This window comes from Euleptes europaea, chromosome 5 (assembly GCF_029931775.1).
Source record: "Euleptes europaea isolate rEulEur1 chromosome 5, rEulEur1.hap1, whole genome shotgun sequence".
Classification (NCBI taxonomy): domain Eukaryota; kingdom Metazoa; phylum Chordata; class Lepidosauria; order Squamata; family Sphaerodactylidae; genus Euleptes; species Euleptes europaea.
The window spans coordinates 77,884,559-77,906,572 of record NC_079316.1 but is presented as its reverse complement, the minus strand read 5'-3'; the positions used below and the strand labels follow the sequence as shown (position 1 = coordinate 77,906,572).

The following is a 22,014-nucleotide window of genomic DNA, read 5'->3' as shown; positions in this document are numbered from 1 at the left end:
AATATATAATGAGAATAAAGAAGTGTTTACAAACACTCCAGCTTCTTGCATTTCTTAAATGACCCAGATCTTTAACACAAGGTTTGCCTCTGCCTAGAAACGAAGTGGCTTTTCTTCTGCTCATTCAGCTGTTAGTTCTGGGAAAAGCCCAAGGAGAAACATTTAGATTGGAGGGGTCTTTGAGAAAATGTGACAGTTGACTGATGAGCATCCATAAAATGACAAAGAATTGCTGTGTGGAGCCTGTGCATCACATCGCTTCACCCTGGGAAACTAATTGCTTTGAATTGTTAATAGTAACATTATTTTTCTGGCAATCATTTCTTTTGAATGCCCAAAATGAGCATGAAACAGCTCCTTTGACTGGACATAAAAGTTAAATGTCCCAATGTTGATCAAATTAACTTCAGCTATGTGACAATGGACTATATTTGTGAGAAAATAATGAAGGTCACAAAGGGGGGCTTTATGCCAAGATTTCACAGTTGTAATGTAAAAAGTGTTTCAGTTCAACTAGGCCCAGCTACATTGCAAAGGGAAAACAGAAGAACTCTGTCACTTTCGAAGGGGGGGGGCGGGAAATACCCACTATGGATAACTTCAGGATGTTTCCAAGACTGGCACAACAAGAGCAGCATCTGGCTAATCTTTCACCAAACCAAAACAGTAAGTCCAGAACACCTTAGAGACTAACAACATTCACACCAGTATCAGCTTTTGTGAGACTGAGCTCACTTCTTCAGAGATAATATTTCTCCTATTGTTCCTGAAGAACTGAGCTCAGTCCCACAAAAGCTGATACTGGAATAAACGTCTGTATTCTGTAAGGTGCCGCTGGACTTACTGCTTTTTGTTCTGTTCTGTTTTTGCCACAATAAACTAATACGGCTACCCCACTGGAATAATCTTTCACCATCCCACTTCTTATTAGAATGCTTAGTGAATGCTCGTATAGGATACAACCCTTCAGTTCTCGCTCTGATAAAAAATATCTTGGTTGCCCAGAGGAATTCCCCCTTTACCAACCCAACTACAGACCCAGTTTTTTAAAAGCCCACATTCTGCGCTTAAAGACTATCTGAGAATCATCACATACAAAGTTGTGCAATGATTTGAAGCATATGCCTTCTTGCAGAGCTATACATTCACTTATCGCTCAAACTAACAGGATGCAAATGTGAGGAGGATAAAGGCGAAATGCAACACAAATGTCCTATGGAAGAAGGTTCTGGGGACATCACAGCAATCCTTATTAATAAATCCTTGAAACGACTTTTAAAACGGTAAAGCTACATGCATCCCTATTAGTAACGAATCACTAACAAAACAATGATATGCACCATGGGTGGGGGGGCAGAGGAATGCCATTCTCTTCAGAACCATACTAATCTTAACATCTTTAAAACCGACTGAAGATTTAACTGTTTGCAATGGCTATTTACAATGGTTCAGGCACAAAACAACAAACTACAGGGTGTGTGAATTTATTTTTGCAGGCACAACTACTTTGATTGTACTTATCCTCATGCATTGTTTTTGTAAAAAACTGAGACAGTCAATTTGCATCCATTTCTTTTTTGTAAATAATTAAGATGGAAAGCAGTCTATGGCAGTCACTTCAATATTGCATAAATAGCAGTAATTAACTGGTGTTCACACTGCCCAAGATGCATACAGCAGACAGGACCATTTCACTTACTCCCACAGCGACTTAAATCAACTGTGAAAAGATGTTTCGGGTTTCATTCAGTGAAGGTTTAGCTCATTAAACTCTTTTCCTTCTCAGTATTGTTCTCAGAGCTTGAACCACATTGCTGTTAAATGCTCTTTAGCAGTTTAAAGGCTTTAGAGGGAAAGACTTATCAGCCTCTGGTTTTAACAGCACTAAATCTGCATTATTAGGGCATGCAGATAAGGGGATTTAAAGGCCCGGCTTGAAACCTCTCTCTTCTGTGTTTATCTGGCACCGCATTGCTCCTGTAGCTCAGCTGGAAATGTAGATCTATGAAGCTTTAAAGGGAGATTAAAAGCCAAGAAAATAAGTACTTTCTTTCCTATAGATGCTCTCACTTTCCCTTTTCCTACTGTCTGAAGGAGTGATGGCAGACAATGGTCCAAGATGGTTCCCAAAACCTTCTGAATGGGGGCACTGTTGGTGGTAGCATTCATTCAAAGTGAGCTCCAGTGTATTGTCCTCCCCAATCAGCAGATCAGAATAGAGTTTGCTGGTGGCTGCCAAAAGGTTAGCTGTGCTGATGAAAGGGGTTTCCCATTATTCACTGCTCTTACAGAACTTCCCTTTTGTGCCGGGCAGCCCATCATTTCACTACGGAGGTCCGGATCTGCGGCTGGCTGCTCTCTCAAAATGAACAATCTATGTGAATTGCAAACCCACAGTGGTAGTGCCACTGGAAACGGAGGGTTTGGCAGTGTCACATTCTAATGATATACCACCCTGACATCTCTGACCCACAGTTAACACTATTGCAGCCAGACAATTTCCTTACCCTTGCCAGGGCATTGTGGAGGTATCCAAAAGCCCCCAAAGGAAGCAGACAGAAAATAATAAATAACGCACCAGCTCTTTACAAAAGGGGAGAAAGAAATCCTGAATCAAACAATAATCCTTTCCCCTAGAAAAATATTAACAATTGCATATAAAGCAGCCACATCGGATTGGTTTAATAGCCTGTTAGCATGACACTCGCTAGAGAAGGGGTGGACTAAAGGTAGATCACGGTCTAGTATTGGGCCATTGGCTAATTTCTGGCAGGATACTGAATGCCTGCTGGTTACTGGGATTGTTGCAAAGAATGCTGAATTAGCTGGACCTTGATCTGACCCAGAAAGGCACTTTTATGTTCCTTAACAACAATGTAGATTCAGGATCACTTAACACAGATTAGTTGTGCTGAGAATTCCAGAGTATGCATTCTTCTTTTGTAAATTAGACACATAATGGTGGACCACAGAGATTCAACTAAAAACAAATTACAGCTATGCAAGACTGACCATCCTGCATGCAAATAAAAAAGAATTACGTGTTTTGTAGCGCTAGTTAGAATTGGCTTCAAGATTTTGGAGGAAAGCAGTAATCCATAGTGCCCCCCCCCTCCCCACCAAGTTTTGGGGAGCACATATATCAAGACAGCACCAGATGACTCGGGCAAGTAAACCAAGATACATACAACATCCTTTTAAAATACTTAAACATATTTAAAAATCCATCCCTTTTCTCTCGGCAACCTCCCAGCAGGTCAATAGCAATAATTTTGAGCACAGACGAGTGAGTGACCTCAGCAATGGTAAAACATCAAGTTTACACTTCATACTAAACATTCCAGAATGAAAATTTAGGGGAGAAAAATCAGGGTTTGCCCAATCAAAATTCATAGACACTGGTAGGTAACACATTATGACAGTACATTTTCCTGTTTTTTGCTAAGCTCTTAATGACATATAATTTGAAGCTAGTTGCAATGCCAACATTGTGCTTGAAGACCTACAGAAGTAACACAGTTCGTGCCCAGATTCCCATGTGGCTTTCAGCAAGCAAAAAGTCCTTTCTCGGTCTCTCACCTATAAAACAGAAATAGTGTCCTGCTTGTGCAAGAGGGTGCACAAGGCACGTTCCACATGTGGAGGGGCAACTTTGGAACCAGTCCAGTAAGCCACTCCCTGCAAGCCACTCCTTGCAAGGGTAAGTAAGCTGGCACCAGTGCAAACGTAGCAAAGATAAGAATGTGCTGGGCTCGTAAAAATGTTACACAGAAGTCTGACTAATACATCTATATCTATATAAAATCCAAATTAAAGTTTGCTGATGAACCTGCATGATTAACTTGAAAGTTTTTATATATATTCAGTGGAATTTCCATTGCTTTCCACTGTCTGTGGACTGCAGATGTGCCAGTTATGCCTGCTTTTCCTTCATAAGAACGTAAGAAAGGCCCTGCTGGATCAGACCAAGGTCCATCGAGTCCAGGAGTCTGTTCACACAGTGGCCAACCAGGTGCCCACAAACAAGACAACTGCAGCAGCATTGTCCTGCCTGTGCTCCACAGCACCTAATATAATAGGCATGCACCTCTGATACTAGAGAGAATAGATATGCATCATGACTAGTATCCATTTGGACTCATAGCCATGGATAGCCCTCTCCTCCATGAACATGTCCACTCCCCTCTTAAAGCCTTCCAAGTTGGCAGTCATCACCACACTCACCATACACTAATTTGCCTGTCCTCAATTGTTCCAAGCATTGACTTTTAGGAAACAGTGCAAGACCTATCCTATCAATTGGCTTATGCGTTAGAAGGGATCTCAAGAGCTTCTACAGCTTGTGGTTTTAATTTCCTCACACATTTATTGGGCTCTTATGTCAATTATTTATTCTCTGCATTTTTACTCATGGAAGCCACATACATTTTTTTAAGTGACAACAACAATCTCTATTTAAAAAAAAATAAAAATCCAGAACATGGTTCAGAAAAAATGGGGGGATAAAAGAAGCTCACAGAGTCAACTACCTACCTGTCAAGTACATAACCAAGGGCCTTATGCCTTATTCCTGAGTAAACCGACGGGCTTGTTTCCCAAGCAACTAAATTGGAAGCATCATGGAAAAGATGAATGTTTACCAAGTCAAAGGCACTGTGACAAAAGGAAGAAAAGATTGGCTCAGAATAATGTAAGGACAAATAGGAAAAAGGAAAATGTTCAGGCTTACTGAGCAGCAACTGAGTCATCACTGACTCTCAATTTTAAACTCTTGTAAAGAACTGAAACAAATCATTGAAACGCGCTTGGATCCAGCTCTTTCACTTGAAACCTGCTTTACTGTCACAGAGCCCCAACAAAATCTGATAAAATTCTGCTCTTTTTTAAAGCTCCTGGACACTGAAAATTAGTTTCACAAACACCAACAGATTATCAAAGTGCATTTGGGAATAAAAGCATTAAATTGTAAAAGCACTACTGATGCACCCATGAAGAAAGGAGAAAGAAAGAAACAACTAACAGAATTATACCTTTCTGAGCTACTGAGCTAATCAATGGGCTTAGAAGGCTATAACTCTGTTTAGGATTGCACTGCGAACATCAGTGCTTGAGGATGGAATAGATGTGATTTGAGGCTGCTTTTCAAACCTGGAAAATAGAACAGAACTCTTAACGAGCTATTTCTCAAATTACATCTGAAAAGACACAAATAAATTCTTATGGACTACCTGGATCTCTGAATTAAGTGATAAGAACATGAGCACCTGTACTGGATCAGACCAATGGTCTATCTAGTTCATCATCCTATTTTACATCGTAGCCCAATGACGTGCCCTCTGAAGGCGGACAAGCGGGGAGTGGAGGCCAAAACCTTCTCTGTTGCTATCTCCCAGCACTGATACTCATAGGACTCCATTTAGCCATTGATGGGCTTGTCCTCCTTGAATTTATCTAATGCCCTTGTAAACCCAGCTAAACAAGTTAATTGCTTTGTGAGCACTCCCTTTTGTGTGTCCTGGATCTACTGTTCATCAACTTCATTAGGTAACTGTGAATTCTAGCAATGGGAGAGGGGGGGGGGGGAATTCTATTCACTTTCTCCGTCCTAGCCATAATTTTATAAACCTGTATCATGCCCCTCTTTAGTCATCTTCCCTTAAAAGCCTCAAATTCCTCTTCTAGTAGGGAAAATGCCCCAACTTTTGGTTACTCATTTCTGACCCATTTCCAGTTCTACAATTTCCATTTTGAGATGTGCACTACCTGTATGCATATTATATATGTAATATCTGAATTATAACACACACACATATTCTAGAGAAGTGCATGGAAAAGTTGGTGTTGCTGGAGATTTTTAACCAATACATAATTTCACTTTCCAACAGCCGAGCATAATATGGTTTGAAAATGCAGAAGAATTTCATTTCAATTCATCTCAGCAAAAATATGACATCCACCACCAAGTGGCAATGGTCATGAAACCAAGTTTACGCTAGTCACAGAATTTATAGTTGTTTTCAAAAAGCAAGTATTTGGCTCTTGCTACGCTTAGATCGTGGTTTGATTTTGGTGTACTATATTGATATTGTCAGTAATGTCTGCGAGCTCGCTTATGTAGTCCGGTGCTATCTGATCTACTTTTATGCGGACAGATAGCAACGAAGATCTAAGAATCCTCCAGTCTTCTCTCCTCTAAAGAAAAAGACTGCTCAAAACTTTAAAAAAGAGATAGCAAACATAATATGGATGTCCCACTGAGTCATAGATCTAATATCCAAGCATTTTTTCCTGTGTGAATTTTAAAGAATCACAAGGAGGCACCATACTGGGCTAAGGCATATCTTTCTATAAAACACGTATGAAACGTTTTTAAAAATGAGGGGCTAACCCCCCACAAATACATCTGTGAATGCACAGATGTCATGCAAAAAAAAAAAAAAAAAAGATGTGGGGCATTTAAGTTGCTGTAGCCACCCAACAATGGAAAGAGGTGCATAGAAGTAGAGGCAGAAGTGGGATGAGGTTGGGCACGGGAATGAGAAAATGCAGGGGCAACTAGGGGAGGTGGGAAAGCATCAGGCAGTATGGTGGAGAAAACTGACAAGGAAAAAAGTTTGGGGGAACAGAATGGGGGAGAGAATGGAGGGAGGAGTATGGTGTAAAGCAGATGTGGAGAAGAGATGGGGTCAAAGAAGAGGTCATAATGGTAACAGAGGGGAGGAGAGCAAGGTCTGGCAAAGCTGGAGAAAATAGGAGAGGAAAGAAGGTGAGAGGGGAGCAGAAGCACAAAGGGGACTGGTGGGAGGAGAAACTGACTAGTGAAGAGTGGTGGGAGCAGCAGCCAGGAGAGGAAAGACTGGCTGGGCAGGGGAGGTAGAACTATTGGGAACACAGGTAACACGGTAAGGGGAAGAGTGTAAGGGGAAGAAACAGAGATGGAAGGTGGGATGGTTTGCAGTGGTTCCCAAACTTTTCGGGCCACCACCCCCTTGGTTCCACAAACTCAACCCCAGTGCCCACTACCCTATCCAACAATATAATTGCTAATTTTTCACAGCAGTCGTTTCCTTATGCCACTGATAACTTATTCAGTGGCTCGGGGGGAAGGGGTGGCACCTGTGGCTCTTCTGAGCATGATTCCCCATGGGCACCCACCCCACATTCCAGGAAAGTGGACAATTTCTTGAGAAACTGGAATCATTTTGTCATTACTATGGGCCTAAGATAAAATTGTTTTATTTTTTAAAACACAACACAGCTTGCCCTTGATGATTATATCAAGGATTATATATGAGGCTGGGTCAGTTGAATGAGGTAGTGGGGTGGGGCATACCATTGTTGAATGCTAATCAATAAAACAAAACTCCCAATAATGGGGAAGGACATGCTCAGGTACTCTGGTATTGTTTGTGTGTGTTTGGGGTGAGGTGCTGGGCATATAATAGTCATGTGGCTCTTTTAACTGATGAGAATTGTTAATGTGGTTCTCTGTGATCCGTGGAGTGAGCATCACCACCTGAAGCTAACAGGTGGGGGGAGAATGACAGAAACAGTTAAAGGAATAGAAAGCAGATACAAATGGTTTGTGTAAAGGGTGACTTTTCAGATTAGTGCTGCAATCCCATGCATACTTACCTGGGAGTAAGTCCTACTGAACATAGTGGGCCTTACATCTGAGTAAACATGCACAGTCTCAGATTTTAAGGGTTCTAATATGCAATTACAACACAGATAAATCAACAGTTCTAGTTTCTAAATCTATAAATGATAATTTCAATATCCGTTGCCCAAAGTGGGATCTATTTATTTTATTATATATTGGATCAAAGCTTTTACTTTGTAGGCACAGGAAGAGTAATACACTTTTTAAAAATGCAACAATTTATACACCTTGTCCCTTATGGGGGGGGGGAACTTTCCTCATCATACCGAGTACTATTAAAAACTCTAAAATCAGATCTCTACACCAGACTGTTCAAAATAAATTGAACGATCTACTGTCTCTACAACTAAACTTTAAAAATGTTAGGGGCCTTTTCCCAATTTAACATCCATGCAATTAGGAGTGCCACACAGCATTGTGAAATAAAGTTCACATTACATACCAATCAGCAATACACCATCGTGTTCGTATGAAGCCTTTTCTGGACCATTTACACTGAAAAGAAAAACAAAAATCAAGATAAACATTCAGAAAATAGAAAGGGAGACGACACCACTGGTACAGAGAAATAATTTGCACACAATATTATTGTATTTCAATATTTTACTTGAGAATAAAAAAGGAAAACTCTAATTGGCATGATATGGCAAGTAAATGGAGCATATTACCTTGTTCAACTGCATGTCCCCAGTTGGCAGTATTTGCCAAGGTGATGTAAAAGAGGCAGGGGGAAATAATTTGTAGTGGAGAATCAGCATGCAAGAAAGTGATTCTACTCTTCAAATGTTCTTCCCCAGACTGGTTTTCCCCAGCCATGCATATTTCTGGTCACTGAGCCATGTTATGGAAAGAATGAGTTAAAAACACCCTATATCTGAGAAACGAAGCGTTTATGAAACACCTCCTTGTCCCTACCAACAGTTATTTACTACAAATGTTCCCCTCCCCTCTGATAAGAGCATGATGAAGCAAACCCCAAGCTGTAAAACCAGTATTTGCCTCGTAACATTTTCTTCTGCCCCCCTGGAAATCAATGGGACCTTTATATTTATTGATACTAACAATCCTATGGACAGATACTTGCTGAAATACTGTAAACTAATCATTATCTGACCCAGAGTTCAGGTAACCCCTCGCTTAATGAAAGCTCTACACCCAAAGTAGTATTTGGCTCCCACACACTTTTGGCTTTCCACAAACTATGTAAAATAGAACTGTTCAGGAAGGCATTTTATAAAGGAATAGAGCTGCATTATAACAGAGGAGGAAGCATGAAAAGCTGAGGAGATGGGGTTGCCAGGAGAAGGGAAACAGAAACTAGTATGGGAAGAGAGATATCGGGGAAAATAAGGTGCTTCCCACAATTCCTTGAGGATTCCCCAATGCACAACTGGGCTTGAACCAGAAGCCGGCACCAGGAAACTAGGCCATAGTTTTTCTGGATAGAGTCTGCCATGGGAAGGGGAAGGAGGAAAAGCTGAAAATGGGGGGCAGATAAATGTAGGTTGGCTGATGGGAAGGAAAGAGAGAAGGAAGCGGGAAAAGGCTATGGGGACTTTCAGGGAAAGGAAAGAGGAAACATTGTGTAGGGAGTTCCCCTCTGGCTCACAGGGGTTACCAGCCACTCTGTTATCACCAGTTTTCCTTTCTGTCCAAATGTATCTTGCAAAAGGAAGGGATAGGGGAAACTGGCAACAAAGAGGGTTGACGGCTGAGGCATCAATCTTACATTTTCAGGACTCCTGACCTTAGTGGATACTCCCAAGTTTCCACTGCTGTGGCAACTGTAATGTTCACTGCATCCTGGCTCAATCCATAGCCCAGAAGAGTCTAAGGTTATGGAAAAACCTAGAGATTTGATGGTGGAGTCTGGGAGGGTGGGGTTTAGGGAGAGGAGGGACCTCAGTAGGGTATAATGACATAGAGTCCACCTTCCAAAGCAGCCATTATCTCCAGCAGAAGTGGAATAAATGTTTTAAATAAATACATAAATAAAAATGATCTGAGCAGTCTGGAGATCAGTTGTAATTCTGGGAGATCTCCAGCCTCCAGGTAGTGGCCATTGCTGCTGGGAACTCTAGTTTTCTATTTCTCTTGACTTAATGAATTAAGCAGGGAAGAACTGAGAAAATTTTCTGAGGAAATGAATGTTTGAGTCTCCACTGTTACAAGTAGGAGTGTGCACCAATTTTTTTATTATTGTTTTTAGGTTTGGGTTTAATAGACCCGAAAATTCTTTAAAAATCTGGGGAAAGCCAATTTCCCCAGAAAATTGAAAAATGTTGTGGTTAAGAAACCCGAACACAAAAAATATGTGGCGCAGAGCTGAAGGCTGGGCTCAGAGCGAGCGCAGCCTTCAGTTCTGTCGCCAACAAATTCTGTCGCCACCCTGTTGCCACCAAACTCCATGTGGAGTTCGGTGGCACCATCGAATAACTGAAGGCTGCACTTGCTCTGAGCCCACATGGAGTTTGGAGGCGGTGGTAGACCCAGCCAGCAGGTAAGTGAGGGAGGGGGAGGGAGAGGAGAGAGGGGAGCAAGAGGGGTTAAAAATGGCAGCGGGCCCAAAGTGGTTCTGAGCAATGCCAAATAAATTCAGCATTATTCGGGATCTGCTTTTTCGGCTCCCTTTTATTGCCATCATTTTTTCGTTATAAGCCCCCACCCACGGAAAAGAATGAAAAGGGATTTTTCAAGGGATTTTTTGGTTCAGCTTTATTCGATGCACACCCCTAGTTGCAGTCTCTATCCTCTCCCAATCTCAGCAGTAAGTTTGGGATTTACTGTTGAACGGTATGGCTGTCACAAGCCAGGCTCAAACTCTTCTCTCTCTGTGTCTGCCTCATAATGAGCTTAGAGGACTGAAGGCCTGAGCTGGCCATTCCAAGCTCCTAGCTTTGTGCTACCATCGCTTCTGACTGTACTCTTCCAAGCAGTAATCCTTCTCAGAAGCAAGAGATCTTTCTGTAAATCAGCGGCAAATATCAAAGCCGTTCCAAGTCTCTCCATAGTCTCCAATACTGTGTTATCTTGATTTTAGAATAGGGCAACTCAACGTCCCAAGGAAGAAGTGCGACATCGTTCACCTTTTACAATATTAAGTCTCTCCCCAGGTTTGCTGTTAATAAGATTCCTTTAGCCAGCAGACGGATTGCGAATACAGGCAGTTTCATCTACTAAAAGACAGCATAAATCATCATTGAGAAAGGAGAGCCTGCAGTAAGGTTATCACCATACAGCCTTCCCCATGAAAGGTTTGCATTAAAGCATTAGTGAAATTAATTCATCTTTCACAAGAGCTTTGAGCAGTATCGGTGATCTATGATAACAACCAATTTCTCACTATGGGAGGGGGGGAATTACTCAGCCCTGATAGACTACACAAATCTGCTTTTTAAAAATGACCTAACATTATCTGGAGTGTTGCTCCCCAAGGCATCATTTGAGATTCATGCCCAGCCAAGAGGACCCATAAATCAGTGCAGAAAGTTTTGTTACTTTTATATGCAGTGGGCTGTAATTATTTTGAATTGCATTATGCCTCAATCATTGTAATTACTTTTAGATCATCCTTAAGCGGCAGTAATAAAAAGGAAAGAAATCAGTCTTAAACTATGGGCAAACCCTCCCCCCACTCCCTCCAAAATCATGTAAATGTTACATTAAAGCTCTGGTTTAAACGCACAAAACCAAGCTGATCTAAATTTTGCTGACGCAGCATGTGAAAGTGCCCCCGTTTGGACAGCTTCTGAAGGCGGTTTTGTTTAATCACAAACATTTAAGCAGAGCTAAATAGGTTAATAGAAAGATTTAGGTTTAGTACTACAGAAAGGCTTAAGGGGATTAATAATAATGATCTTAATGAAGTTGTGTGTGTGTGCTTTTTTGAGTGTAAAAATCTATTTTTTGGGACAAGAATGACATGTATAATTTTACTTTGGTGGGAAACTATTGATCGCAAAATTTGCAGAGCAAAATAAAGTTGGGTTTTCCATTGTTGGCTTGTTTTTCATTACATGTCTTTATATGTCTTCCTGCCTTTTAGCCAAAAAACGGTGTCCAAGAAGCTGACCCATGAATATATGAAGTTGCCCGGTATTGAGTCAAGACCTTTGCTCTATCATGGTCAGCGCAGTCTACCCTGAGTGGTGGTGGCCCTACAGGGTTTCAGGTAAAAGTTTTTCATATCACTTGTACCTGTGCCTTTTGTTTAACTGGAGATACCAGGGACAGAACCTGTAAAGCAGAAGCCATGGACCCTCCCAAAGAATCAAAGTCACAAAAACTTGTTAATTGAAATGACTAGAAATGAGGTAGAGGCTCATTTTTTTTTAACAAAGACATTGATATAATCTCCAGAGGGATAGTCATGTTAAACTGGAGTCTCCTGGCACCTTAAAAAGTAACTTTATCTATGGCCCCTAAGTTATGAAAGCTTATGCTAAAATAAAAAAAGTCTTCAAAGTGTGACAGGACTCTATTTTTGATATAACCAAAGTAAGGAGTTCTAAATCTTCTAGGAGTGGAGAAAAGCCCTAGGTCAGGGGTGTCAAACATAAGGCCAGAGGGCCGGATCTGGCCCCTTGAGAGCTCTTATCCGGCCCACGAGCCAGCCGAAGCAGCCACACACACCCCACTTTCGATCTGGACTGGCGAGGCATGGCCCGGCCCGACCAAGTGCCATTTATGTCATATCCGGCCCTCGAAACAATTGAGTTTGATACTCCTGCCCTAGATAGTAAGCTACTACCTCTACCTTACAGATTAAATAAGTCTGACTGAGGCCCAAGTAACCTCAGCAGCATTTTGTCCTGCTCCACCCTCCAGTGCTGAATGAATCACAGCTTTCTCTTCAGTTCCACAGCCTCTATAACAAACGAGACCTCACTAATTTCCTGCCTTCTCTTACAAAACCATCAGCTTTCCTCATCCCAAGTTCTGCCTAGGTTTTAGATCACGACCATCTCCATTTCTATTTGTGAACAGATTCAATAAAGCCAGCCTTTCCTCACTTCCTCCCTTCCAGCTTAATATTACTGTAACTAATATTAACCCTGATCCTGTCCTTCCTCTGTCGGAAAGGTTTGTATTAATTCTGGAGATCGTGAAGTTGCAAAAAGACACTGGCCTTAATCAACGGGGTGAGTCCTGACAAATTCATTTAAATGTGCTTTGCTTAAAATGTTACTATTGGGTCACCTGACTGACAACGAGTACACTACCAACCATGTGGGAAGGAAACTGTAGTTCTGAGAGAAAGGATTAGAAGCAAACGTTCGACTCCAATCAATCCATAGGAAGGATTATAGCGCACTTGCAACTCCACATTTCAAGAACTACTTCAACTTGATTATTTGTGCAGCAAATGGTACCAGAATTAAGCCCTTTGTGGGCCTCTGGAATCTTTGCTTGTCTAAACATACCTCAGGGAAATAATCCTGTGGAAACTTTTCTTTTTCCAGCATAGGTGTACTTTCTAATGTATCTGAGTAGATTTCTTTTCCCGTCACTTTTTTGTACTTCTTAGCTAGGAAGAAATAAGAACACTTTGGTAAAGTAAATGCCATTATGTTTACGCACACACACATATATTACACGCATACACCATTATCATAGTTAACAAAGTTTAACACACACAAGGGAAGAAGAAAAACAGATTTAACGACACTGGCAGTTAATAACATTGTTGGGGAGTTCTGCTCAATGGAAATATAGCTGAAACTCACGTTGTGACAGCTACCCATGGAAAAATAATTCTTGTTTTCTTTTTATACGGTTTTGGTTTAAACCAAACAGTTGCAACGGAATTCTTATACTATGATGCAAAAGATGTTACATACCAGATGAACACATGCCCCAGGTGTGCTATATTTGGCACATGTATTGCAACATCTTGCTGGATTATGACACTGATTTATAGCAAGTTTACTCTCCCCGCTCCACCCATGCCTCAACCTAGCAGGAAGCAGCACAGAGTGTAGAATACCTGGGTATAAACAGAGATGGGAACCAGGGTAAGAATGGCATACTCCGTTCAGTTAGGTACCTCCATACACAAAAACATTGGTTGGATTTGTGTATGGAGGTACGGAGTGGCACAGACACTGGCATTGGGGTGCTCACACCAGCCTCCCTGCGCTGCCATGGCAGCTTGGCCATGGTACACTGGTTTGGCTTCCCGCCGGCGTTCTGCTAGTGCAAATCTGAGCACCGTCGTCCCGGGGGCGTTCCCAGGGCATTCTGGGGGTGGAGCCACCAGTAGGCAGCTTCCTGACCCCTTTCAGGCCGGGTAAGCCCCCTCACACCTCAGCGGTGCTGCACCAGGTTTTTGCTGGTGCAGCCTCGCTTTTCTCTATGGGGCTATTGTCTCCATTTTCAATTTTTTTTTTAAAAAAAAGGCTCTTTTAAGCCTTGTGGTGGCCATGGAACCTCTTTGGAGGTGCCGTAGTGGTGCCTTGGCTATGCTATCCCCTCAGGAATGAACTGTTAAGCACTAAATCTGGGTGCATTTATTGTACATCCACAATTCACTTGATTAAGGAAAAGCATATTATTGCTCAGCAACTAGGCAGACAGACAAGTTAATTGCTCATTAAAAGTTCCCATATCAGTGCTGTAATTTACATTGGTCTCTTTCAGGAATAAAATATACTGTGATGAGTATCTGACATTAAGTCTTGGGTTTTACTTGAACATCCAAAAAATGATGACATAGAAGGATTTATGGTAGTTAAACCATGAAATGCAATATTCAGAAAACTGCTATTCAAATCCTTCACTAAAGTAAGACCTCCATACCCTCAATTACAAGAAAGGGGGCAATCTATCTTGGGTGAGAACAAGAATAATGAAAGTGAACAATTGAGACAATTAGTTCACCCACCATTTCAATGACGTTTCATATAAATGCGGTGCAAAGATGGAGAATAATGTGACCTGTCTCAGTAAGCTAAATGGAGTTTATGAGATTTTGTACTGAAATTTGTACAGACATCTCTAACAATGGAAAAAACACACAAAGGACTTGTAACACTATCTGATTTCGTCTATATATTGTACAAAACACAATGTAAGTCTTCTCATTAATGTGAGAAAAGAGTATATGTGGTTATACAGTATAGGCAAAATGTACACAAAGGGTAAGAAAAACAAAAACTGGCTTTTAGAATTTGCCCCTCAGAGCTCCGGATCCTTCTTTTCATATACAGCAAACATGATTCTAACCTAAGTATTAATTTTATAATACAGTAATGCATACAGTTGTTTTGGAATGCTGAACTTTTGTTAACTTATTCCAAATACTGGCTTGGGGCCACTGCTAATATCTGCAAACAGAAGAGATTTTCATCCCTGGAGTGCAACTTCCTTGCCCCCCACCAAGCCCAAAATATACATCCATGCTACTCTGAAGGGGGGAGTCATTGGACACCCAGGAACAGAGGTCTGCAACAGGGGGCGGAAATTGGCAAAAATTGTCCCCCTTTCAGTCCACGGAAATACTCTGTTGGATTCATGCCATTACTAAAGCAAATAAAGCAACCAGTACTAACCCAGTACAACTAACAATCCAACCCAGCACTGAGGCCAAGATAACAGTAAAGTACAGTAAGTATCATAAATTTTTATAATCACATAAAGTGATTCAAGCCATTGTCAGCACCATAACGAGCTATCATACATGTTCTAGTAACCACAGCTTTTGCTTTCTTGCTTTCTTTGCACTCTTCAGTTTTTTAACCTTAGTGGGGATAAGATAGATTCCCAAACTGCATTTATTGCCCCTCCTATTGGGGCTAAAAGCTGCTGGATTTTTTATTAGGGATGCATTGCCAGCTTTCCCAAGTACCATATCCCCGATTTATACTGCCCCCTTTGCAGTTGCCATAAAACACATCAGGAGTTTTGAATATGGAACTCCAATGTGGCTAAGTGGTAGAGTAACTGCTTGGCATGCCGAAGGTCTGATGGTTCAGTCCCCAAATCTCCAACACAGAGCGGTGGACTCTAATCTGGAGAACCGGGTTTGATTTCCCCATTCCTACACACGAGCGGCGGACTCGAATCTGGAGAACCAGGTTGGTTTTCCCACTCCTCCACATGAAGCCAGCTGGATGACCTTGGGTTAGTCACAGTTCTCTCAGAACTCTCTCAGTCTCACCTAACTCACGTGTCTGTTGTTGGGAGAGGAAGGGAAGGACATTGCAAACCAGTTTGATTCTCTTTAAAAAGGTAGAGAAAATCGGTATATAAAAACCAGCTTCTTCTTCTTAAAAGGATTAGGCAGTATGTGATGTGAAAACCTCCGTCTGAGACCCTGGAGAGCTGCTGCCAGTCTGAATGGACAATACTGACATTAATGGGCCAATGGTCTGATTCAGTACAAGGTCACTTCATTAATGTACAAGTTCATGTGCAATTTGAACCTCTGTGACTTTGCACACATTTCATTGTTAGGTTTACCTCTAAGATGTTTTAAACATGAATGTAACAAATTTGTTTGCAAACATAGTTTCATGCAGGTAAATCCAACAGACAGCTGTTGTGTACAGACTGTGAAATAGGTGAAATGGCTCTGAAGAAACTAGATGCAGATACGCCAACAAGAAAAGAACCAAGCAGTCTTCAGCCTTGACATTTAGTGACTTCTTCTTAAACTTACCTTTAAAGTCAAACTGGTAAATGTTTTTCAAGGATTCATGGAGAAAGTAAAAGCTTCCCAGTGCCTGAAACAAAACAAATTGGTACAATTTAAACAAACTGTTATCAAAAACTTTAAACCTGAACTAAGATTAATGGTATTCAGAAAGGAGAGTTAACTGACTTGAATTCAATACATCAATTCTTAATTTCCTGTGATGTTTAGAGGGAATATTATCCTTCAAAACCAATTTACTGCTAAAGACCCATGTATTCATTCTTTGTTTATAAAAGTATATGCTGCCTCTCCAGACACCAGTTCAAGGCAGCTCACAAGGTGAAAACAGTACAACAAAAAGGATAAAACTACGAGCACACACACACACACACAAATCAGCATTAAAAACAAACAGAAATGGCTAGGGATTGAACATGGGACTTTCCACATGCAAAGCAGAAGCTCTGCCATTGAGCCACAGCCCCAATCCTCCCATTTGCAATTTTGCTTGTAAAAAACAAAGGTTTTTAATTTTTTAAATATCATAAATTTGCCTTATGCTACAATTTTATATGCCTAGTAATAAATAATTCATTTTACATTGTTAAAGCCAATTAATATTGCATACATTCTAATTTTCCCCAACATTCCCCCTTGAACCCCCACCCCCATGATTTAAAATTTCCAGAAATTTTATATCTTTACCCTGTGTTATGCATGATTCTGTAACCCTGATAAGGATGTTTTAGCTGGCCATTTCATGGACACTGGCTTAGGTAATCTTGGGTTTGTTTATTTATTTAATTAATTTATACCCCGCTTTTTCCCCAATGGGGACCCAAAGCAGCCAAAATCCTCCTCCTCTCCTACATTTTATCTTACAACACTATGAGGTTGGTTAGGTTGAGACAGAGTTGACAACTTCCAGGCAAAGCCTGGATATCTCCCGCTATTACATCTGATCTCCAGGTGATGGCCATCAGTTCCCCTGGGGGAAATGGCTGCTTCAGAGGCTGGACTCTGTGGCACTAGACCCAGCTGAGCACCATCCCCTCCCCAAACCCCACCCTCTCCAGGTTCCACCGCCCAAATCTCCAGGTATTTCCCAACTCAGAGCTGGCAACCCTAGGCTGAGAGTGGGTGACTGGCCAAAGTCACAAAGAAGATGAAAAGGAAGAAGAAGAGTTGGTTTTTATATGCCGACTTTCTCTACCTTTTATGGAGAATCAAACCGGCTTACAATCTCCTTCCCTTCCTCTCCCCACAACAGACACTTTGTGAGGAAAGTGGGGCTGAGAGAGTTCTGAGAGAATTGTGAGTGGGGAATCACACCCAGTTCTCCAGATTAGAGTCCACCGCTCCTAACCACTACACCACGCTGGTACCAACCCTGCTTAGCTCCGAGATCTGACGAGATCGGGCTATGCCATACCATTCCACATCCCTTGAACTTAAGATAGAATTTGGAAAGCCTCAAAAAGCAGACAATCTTTAGCTGAAAATATCCAACGCAGCCCAGATTTTAAAATTCAAATTAGCATATGAACCTGCTTCATAGCGATGCAGACCAGCCAGCCCAGAACTGTCTACTCTGACTGATGATGGTTTTCCAAGCAGACAGCTTTCTCTCAACCCTGCCACTCTTTGACAAATATAGATAGCAGGAATTGAGCCAGGGACCTCCTTAGTGCCACACGTGTTCTGCTACTTAGCTACATCCCTTCCCTATAACTTCATGATTTGTGTGTGTGAGTGAAAGAACCAATATTCTTAACCAAAAAATGTATTGTGTTTCATTTTTGCCTATTTCTAAGCTTGGTAGCCAGCAGACAGACGCTCCCTTCTGGCACAGCCGAGTTTTGGCTCACTGACTGCTGCATTATTTATGAGAAGCTGCACATCTAGAGATTAAACATTTGCTGATTTGTCAAAAGCACAAACATGAGGTCCCGCCCATCTCCTTGACATATTAGTTCATCCAAGGGAAAACACTGTCACACTTTTAATTGATGAATACACTTTCTTGTGACCCAGGTAGCTTGCACCAGTTCCCCCCCACCCCGCCCCACTTTTACAACATGCATTTATACATGGAGGAGACAAATAAGAAACACAAGCAGACGTTCTCACAGAGGACTCAAGGTTAACAATTCTGCAAGGACAGGTTGATGGGATGGGGGGGGAATGTCGTACAAAACAAAGAGGCCAACATCTGATACTTTAACACTTTAATATAATTTCATTAGCAATTAATAAAAGTAGATGCTGCCTCCTGGTTATAGTACAATAGTAATTCGGCCTGTAACTTCCTAGGAATAACAGATAATTGTCACATAGTAATGTTCTTGAAAGTCATCTTCTTTCACAGATTTATTTGTTCTTACCTCTCCCTTTCAGATAGATAAAATTCATATACTGTCTGTTCTATGTTTGTCTCCTCCAGTGCATAATTTGGCATTTCGTTCAGGATTTAATCTGTCTAGTACATTTTTAGCTCACCCTTCATCTAAACACTTCAGGGCATAGCATTGCTGGCCATGAGTACCAAAACCCGGAAGCATTTGGGGCAGAGCCTGGGGAAGAGGAGCATTGCTCAGGAGTGACACTGCAGTATCCATGATGGTGTAGTTGTTAAGAGCAGTGGACTCTAATCTGGAGAGTCGGGTTTGATTCCCCACTCCTCCACATGAGTGGCAGACTCTAATCTGGTGAACCGGATTGGTTTCCCCACCCCTACACACGAAGCCTGCTGGGTGACCGTGGGCTAGTCACAGTTCTCTTGGAACTTAGCCCCACCTACCTCACAAGGTGTCTGTTGTGGAGAGAGGAAAAGAAGGAGATTGTAAGCCTGTTTGATTCTCCTTAAAAGGTAGAGAAAGTTGGCATATAAAAACCAGCTCTCCTCCTCTAGGAATCCCCCAATATCTATGTTAAAGACCACAGATACTTGGGTAGTTCCTAGAATATCACAGATTCCTTAAGTGGCAGAGAAAGTCAGCATATAAAAATAACCCCCCTTCTTCATGTACATGCACACATATATGTACACATATGCACACAATTAATAGCTCTCTGTGTCAGAGGAAATCTCCATTGTCAGTGCAACAGAAACTTTGGATCCGACCCATAAACAATCAGCATGTCTCAGCTAGTCTGATACATCAATCCTAAATACACTTATTTATAAGTACACAGATCTGTCAGCCTCGTTTAGGATGGATGGCAGCTTAAAATTAAAAGTAAGCATGTTTCCTGAAAGATATCCAATATGGGCTTTTACAACAGAAGACAATTCTATACTGCTGAATATGTTTTCTTGTTTATCCTTTTCTTATTACTCACAATATACAGTGACAGCAACCCAGAGCCTGGGAGCTCCCACAAGTTCAGTCACCTGCAAAAGTGTATTTTTTCATTGTAACAGAGACTCCATGAAAATAACTCAGCAATCCACACTACACAACTGGAGTATCTATCTAGGCCAATCCACATTTTAAAGGGAAAATGTTTTTTGGGAGAGCATACCAAATATTCTGTAAACGCACATGGTATTCACAGTGCATCACAACAACAATCTGTTACTTGTGTTATTGTTTAATCAATTCAATTCAATTTAAATCTTTATCTTTTAAATACCGTAATCAATGGTTAAAATACAATCTTTAAATGTTGAAGTATCAGTAAACTAGTTAAAATCTTTAAATCTTAAAGTGCTATGTAACCCGTTTGACAAAGTCTAACTCTGTGGAGGATCTTGGTGCAGCGCTCCTAGGGAGGTTTCCAAGAATTTTGCTACCATCAATGTTATATGTGCATTACTGTCTCCTAATAGGTAGCGCACTAGGCCCACATCTGTTTGGGCTAGACTATCCTTAAACAGCGGTAGCAGGAATTTTTCCCGCGGGAGAGCATGAAGATCACGGTGTAGTAAGACGTGGGCTACCGATTTGGGTTGCCTCTTCATGCAAACACAGAGTCTCTCTTCGTAAGGGATTGTTCAATCAGTCCAAAAAGAGATTTATTTATTTTTTTAAAAAAGTATGGTAAGCATGTTATTTTTCCATGCAAAAGATAACTTCGCAGTGGCGATACCAACAACGTCTCTCGCTACCTGAACTTGGCACTGTAATAAAGATGGAGCTATTTCTAAAATGGTACTGAACAACGTGCCTACTTAATTTTTAATTACATGCTGAGAAATGGGTCATTTCACTTGTGCAAATTTAACAACTACAGGGAAGTGCTCGGAACAAAACGTTTAAATAATTACTGCACAGAATAAACATTCGCCGCATTACCTCACTGAATGGGCTTAGAGCTAATATTGCAATTATGAAGAGTGCTTTAAATAAATGTAAAATAAATTGCCAATGATGACTCAGAAAGTGTAATTCATGTAGTCATAAAATCCATAATTAGCTCTAATGAATATTTAAAGTCAAAGTTCAACCTAACTTTTTAAATGTTTAACCTACTATATCAATATAGCTCAAGGAATCCATTTGTCATGGACAATGACAGCATCTGAATATTAATTAGCATAGGTCACCGCTGACAGGAAGTCCTTATCTCTTGCCAGTCCTTTTGACTACAGTGCACGTCACCAGTATGTTTGTCACGTCTGATATTATTGATTACCTGCCTGTTTGGCTAAAAACAATTAAAAGGTTGGTTGTTGTTTTTTACATATTTATAAACCTGACTGTCACGGGCACTTATTTTTCCATTAGGAAAATGTAGTCTATTAGCTGCCATATTTCAGTCTGAGGAGCAGCAGCAAATGAGAAGCTGCAATAATTCTAGACGGGATGACAACATTTTTACATAAAAGCATTCTTCTCTGGGTTAGCAAAAAAAAACAGCACGGGGTCTTTTGTATTGTAAAGTTGTGGGAATGATACAAGAGTACAATCATTATTAGACATAGCCTGTTTTAAATTCTAACTCAGAGGGCAGGATCCGTTGTGTCCCTTAACAGCTTCATTGAGATGTAAATGGAAATGCACTCCGTTTTTGTTTATCATATGAAGTATATGAAGATGTCGCTCCATACCCTTCAGAGGTATTAGTTCAGCAGGCACAATAACCTTACAGTAATAATGGGGGAACTACCAGAATGTAGGCTGAATGAGGCCATCTCCCACCTGTGCATTAGCATGGTGATGCTGAAGCAGCCACAGGACTTAAGAGATCAGAGAGTAGATCCCCGAGGAAGTTAGGAAATGGTAGAAGTTTCTGGCAGTGCAATCCTAAACAGGGTTACACCCTTCTAAACCCATTGACATCAATGGACTTTGAAAGGCATAACTCTTTTATGTTTACGCTGTCAGTAATCCTATGCTCTCAAGACAAAAGGGGTGAATGTCTTTTCCAAGAGGGAAAAACTGACTGGGTGCACAAATCAACTCATTAAAAATAATCTATCCCTTTTTATCTGAGAACAAATTAGGTGTCTGGCAATTTATCATTTTCTGCATTAGCCTTATCAGCCAAAGTACACAGAATTAAATGGCTATTGCTTTTGTTTTCACATCAGGGCATGTCTGCCTGATACGCAGGCATGTGCAACTTTTTTTAAAAACCCACCTAATTCTTTGCATTAACTTCTCAACAAGAGGCTGTCCCAGCAAATAAACCTGTCAACAAATTATATTGTGTAAGGTTACAATGTGAAAGAATATTATGGCATCACACAGGATCAGGGAGATGTGACTGT

The 22,014-nt window shown here is 41.1% G+C and overlaps 1 protein-coding gene across 2 annotated transcripts in view; it reads right to left on the bottom strand.

Annotated features, from left to right (window-relative positions):
• Window positions 1–22,014, bottom strand: part of INPP5A (inositol polyphosphate-5-phosphatase A) — a 321,869-nt gene that overhangs the window by 136,073 nt on the left and 163,782 nt on the right. For both annotated transcript variants that reach the window (XM_056849629.1, XM_056849628.1), the window contains exons 5-8: window positions 16,323–16,386; window positions 13,087–13,190; window positions 8,106–8,158; window positions 4,534–4,653 (exon numbers count right to left, since the gene is read on the bottom strand). In XM_056849629.1, coding sequence (XP_056705607.1) covers window positions 4,534–4,653; window positions 8,106–8,158; window positions 13,087–13,190; window positions 16,323–16,386 — 341 coding nt within the window. The remainder of the gene's footprint in view (window positions 1–4,533; window positions 4,654–8,105; window positions 8,159–13,086; window positions 13,191–16,322; window positions 16,387–22,014) is intronic.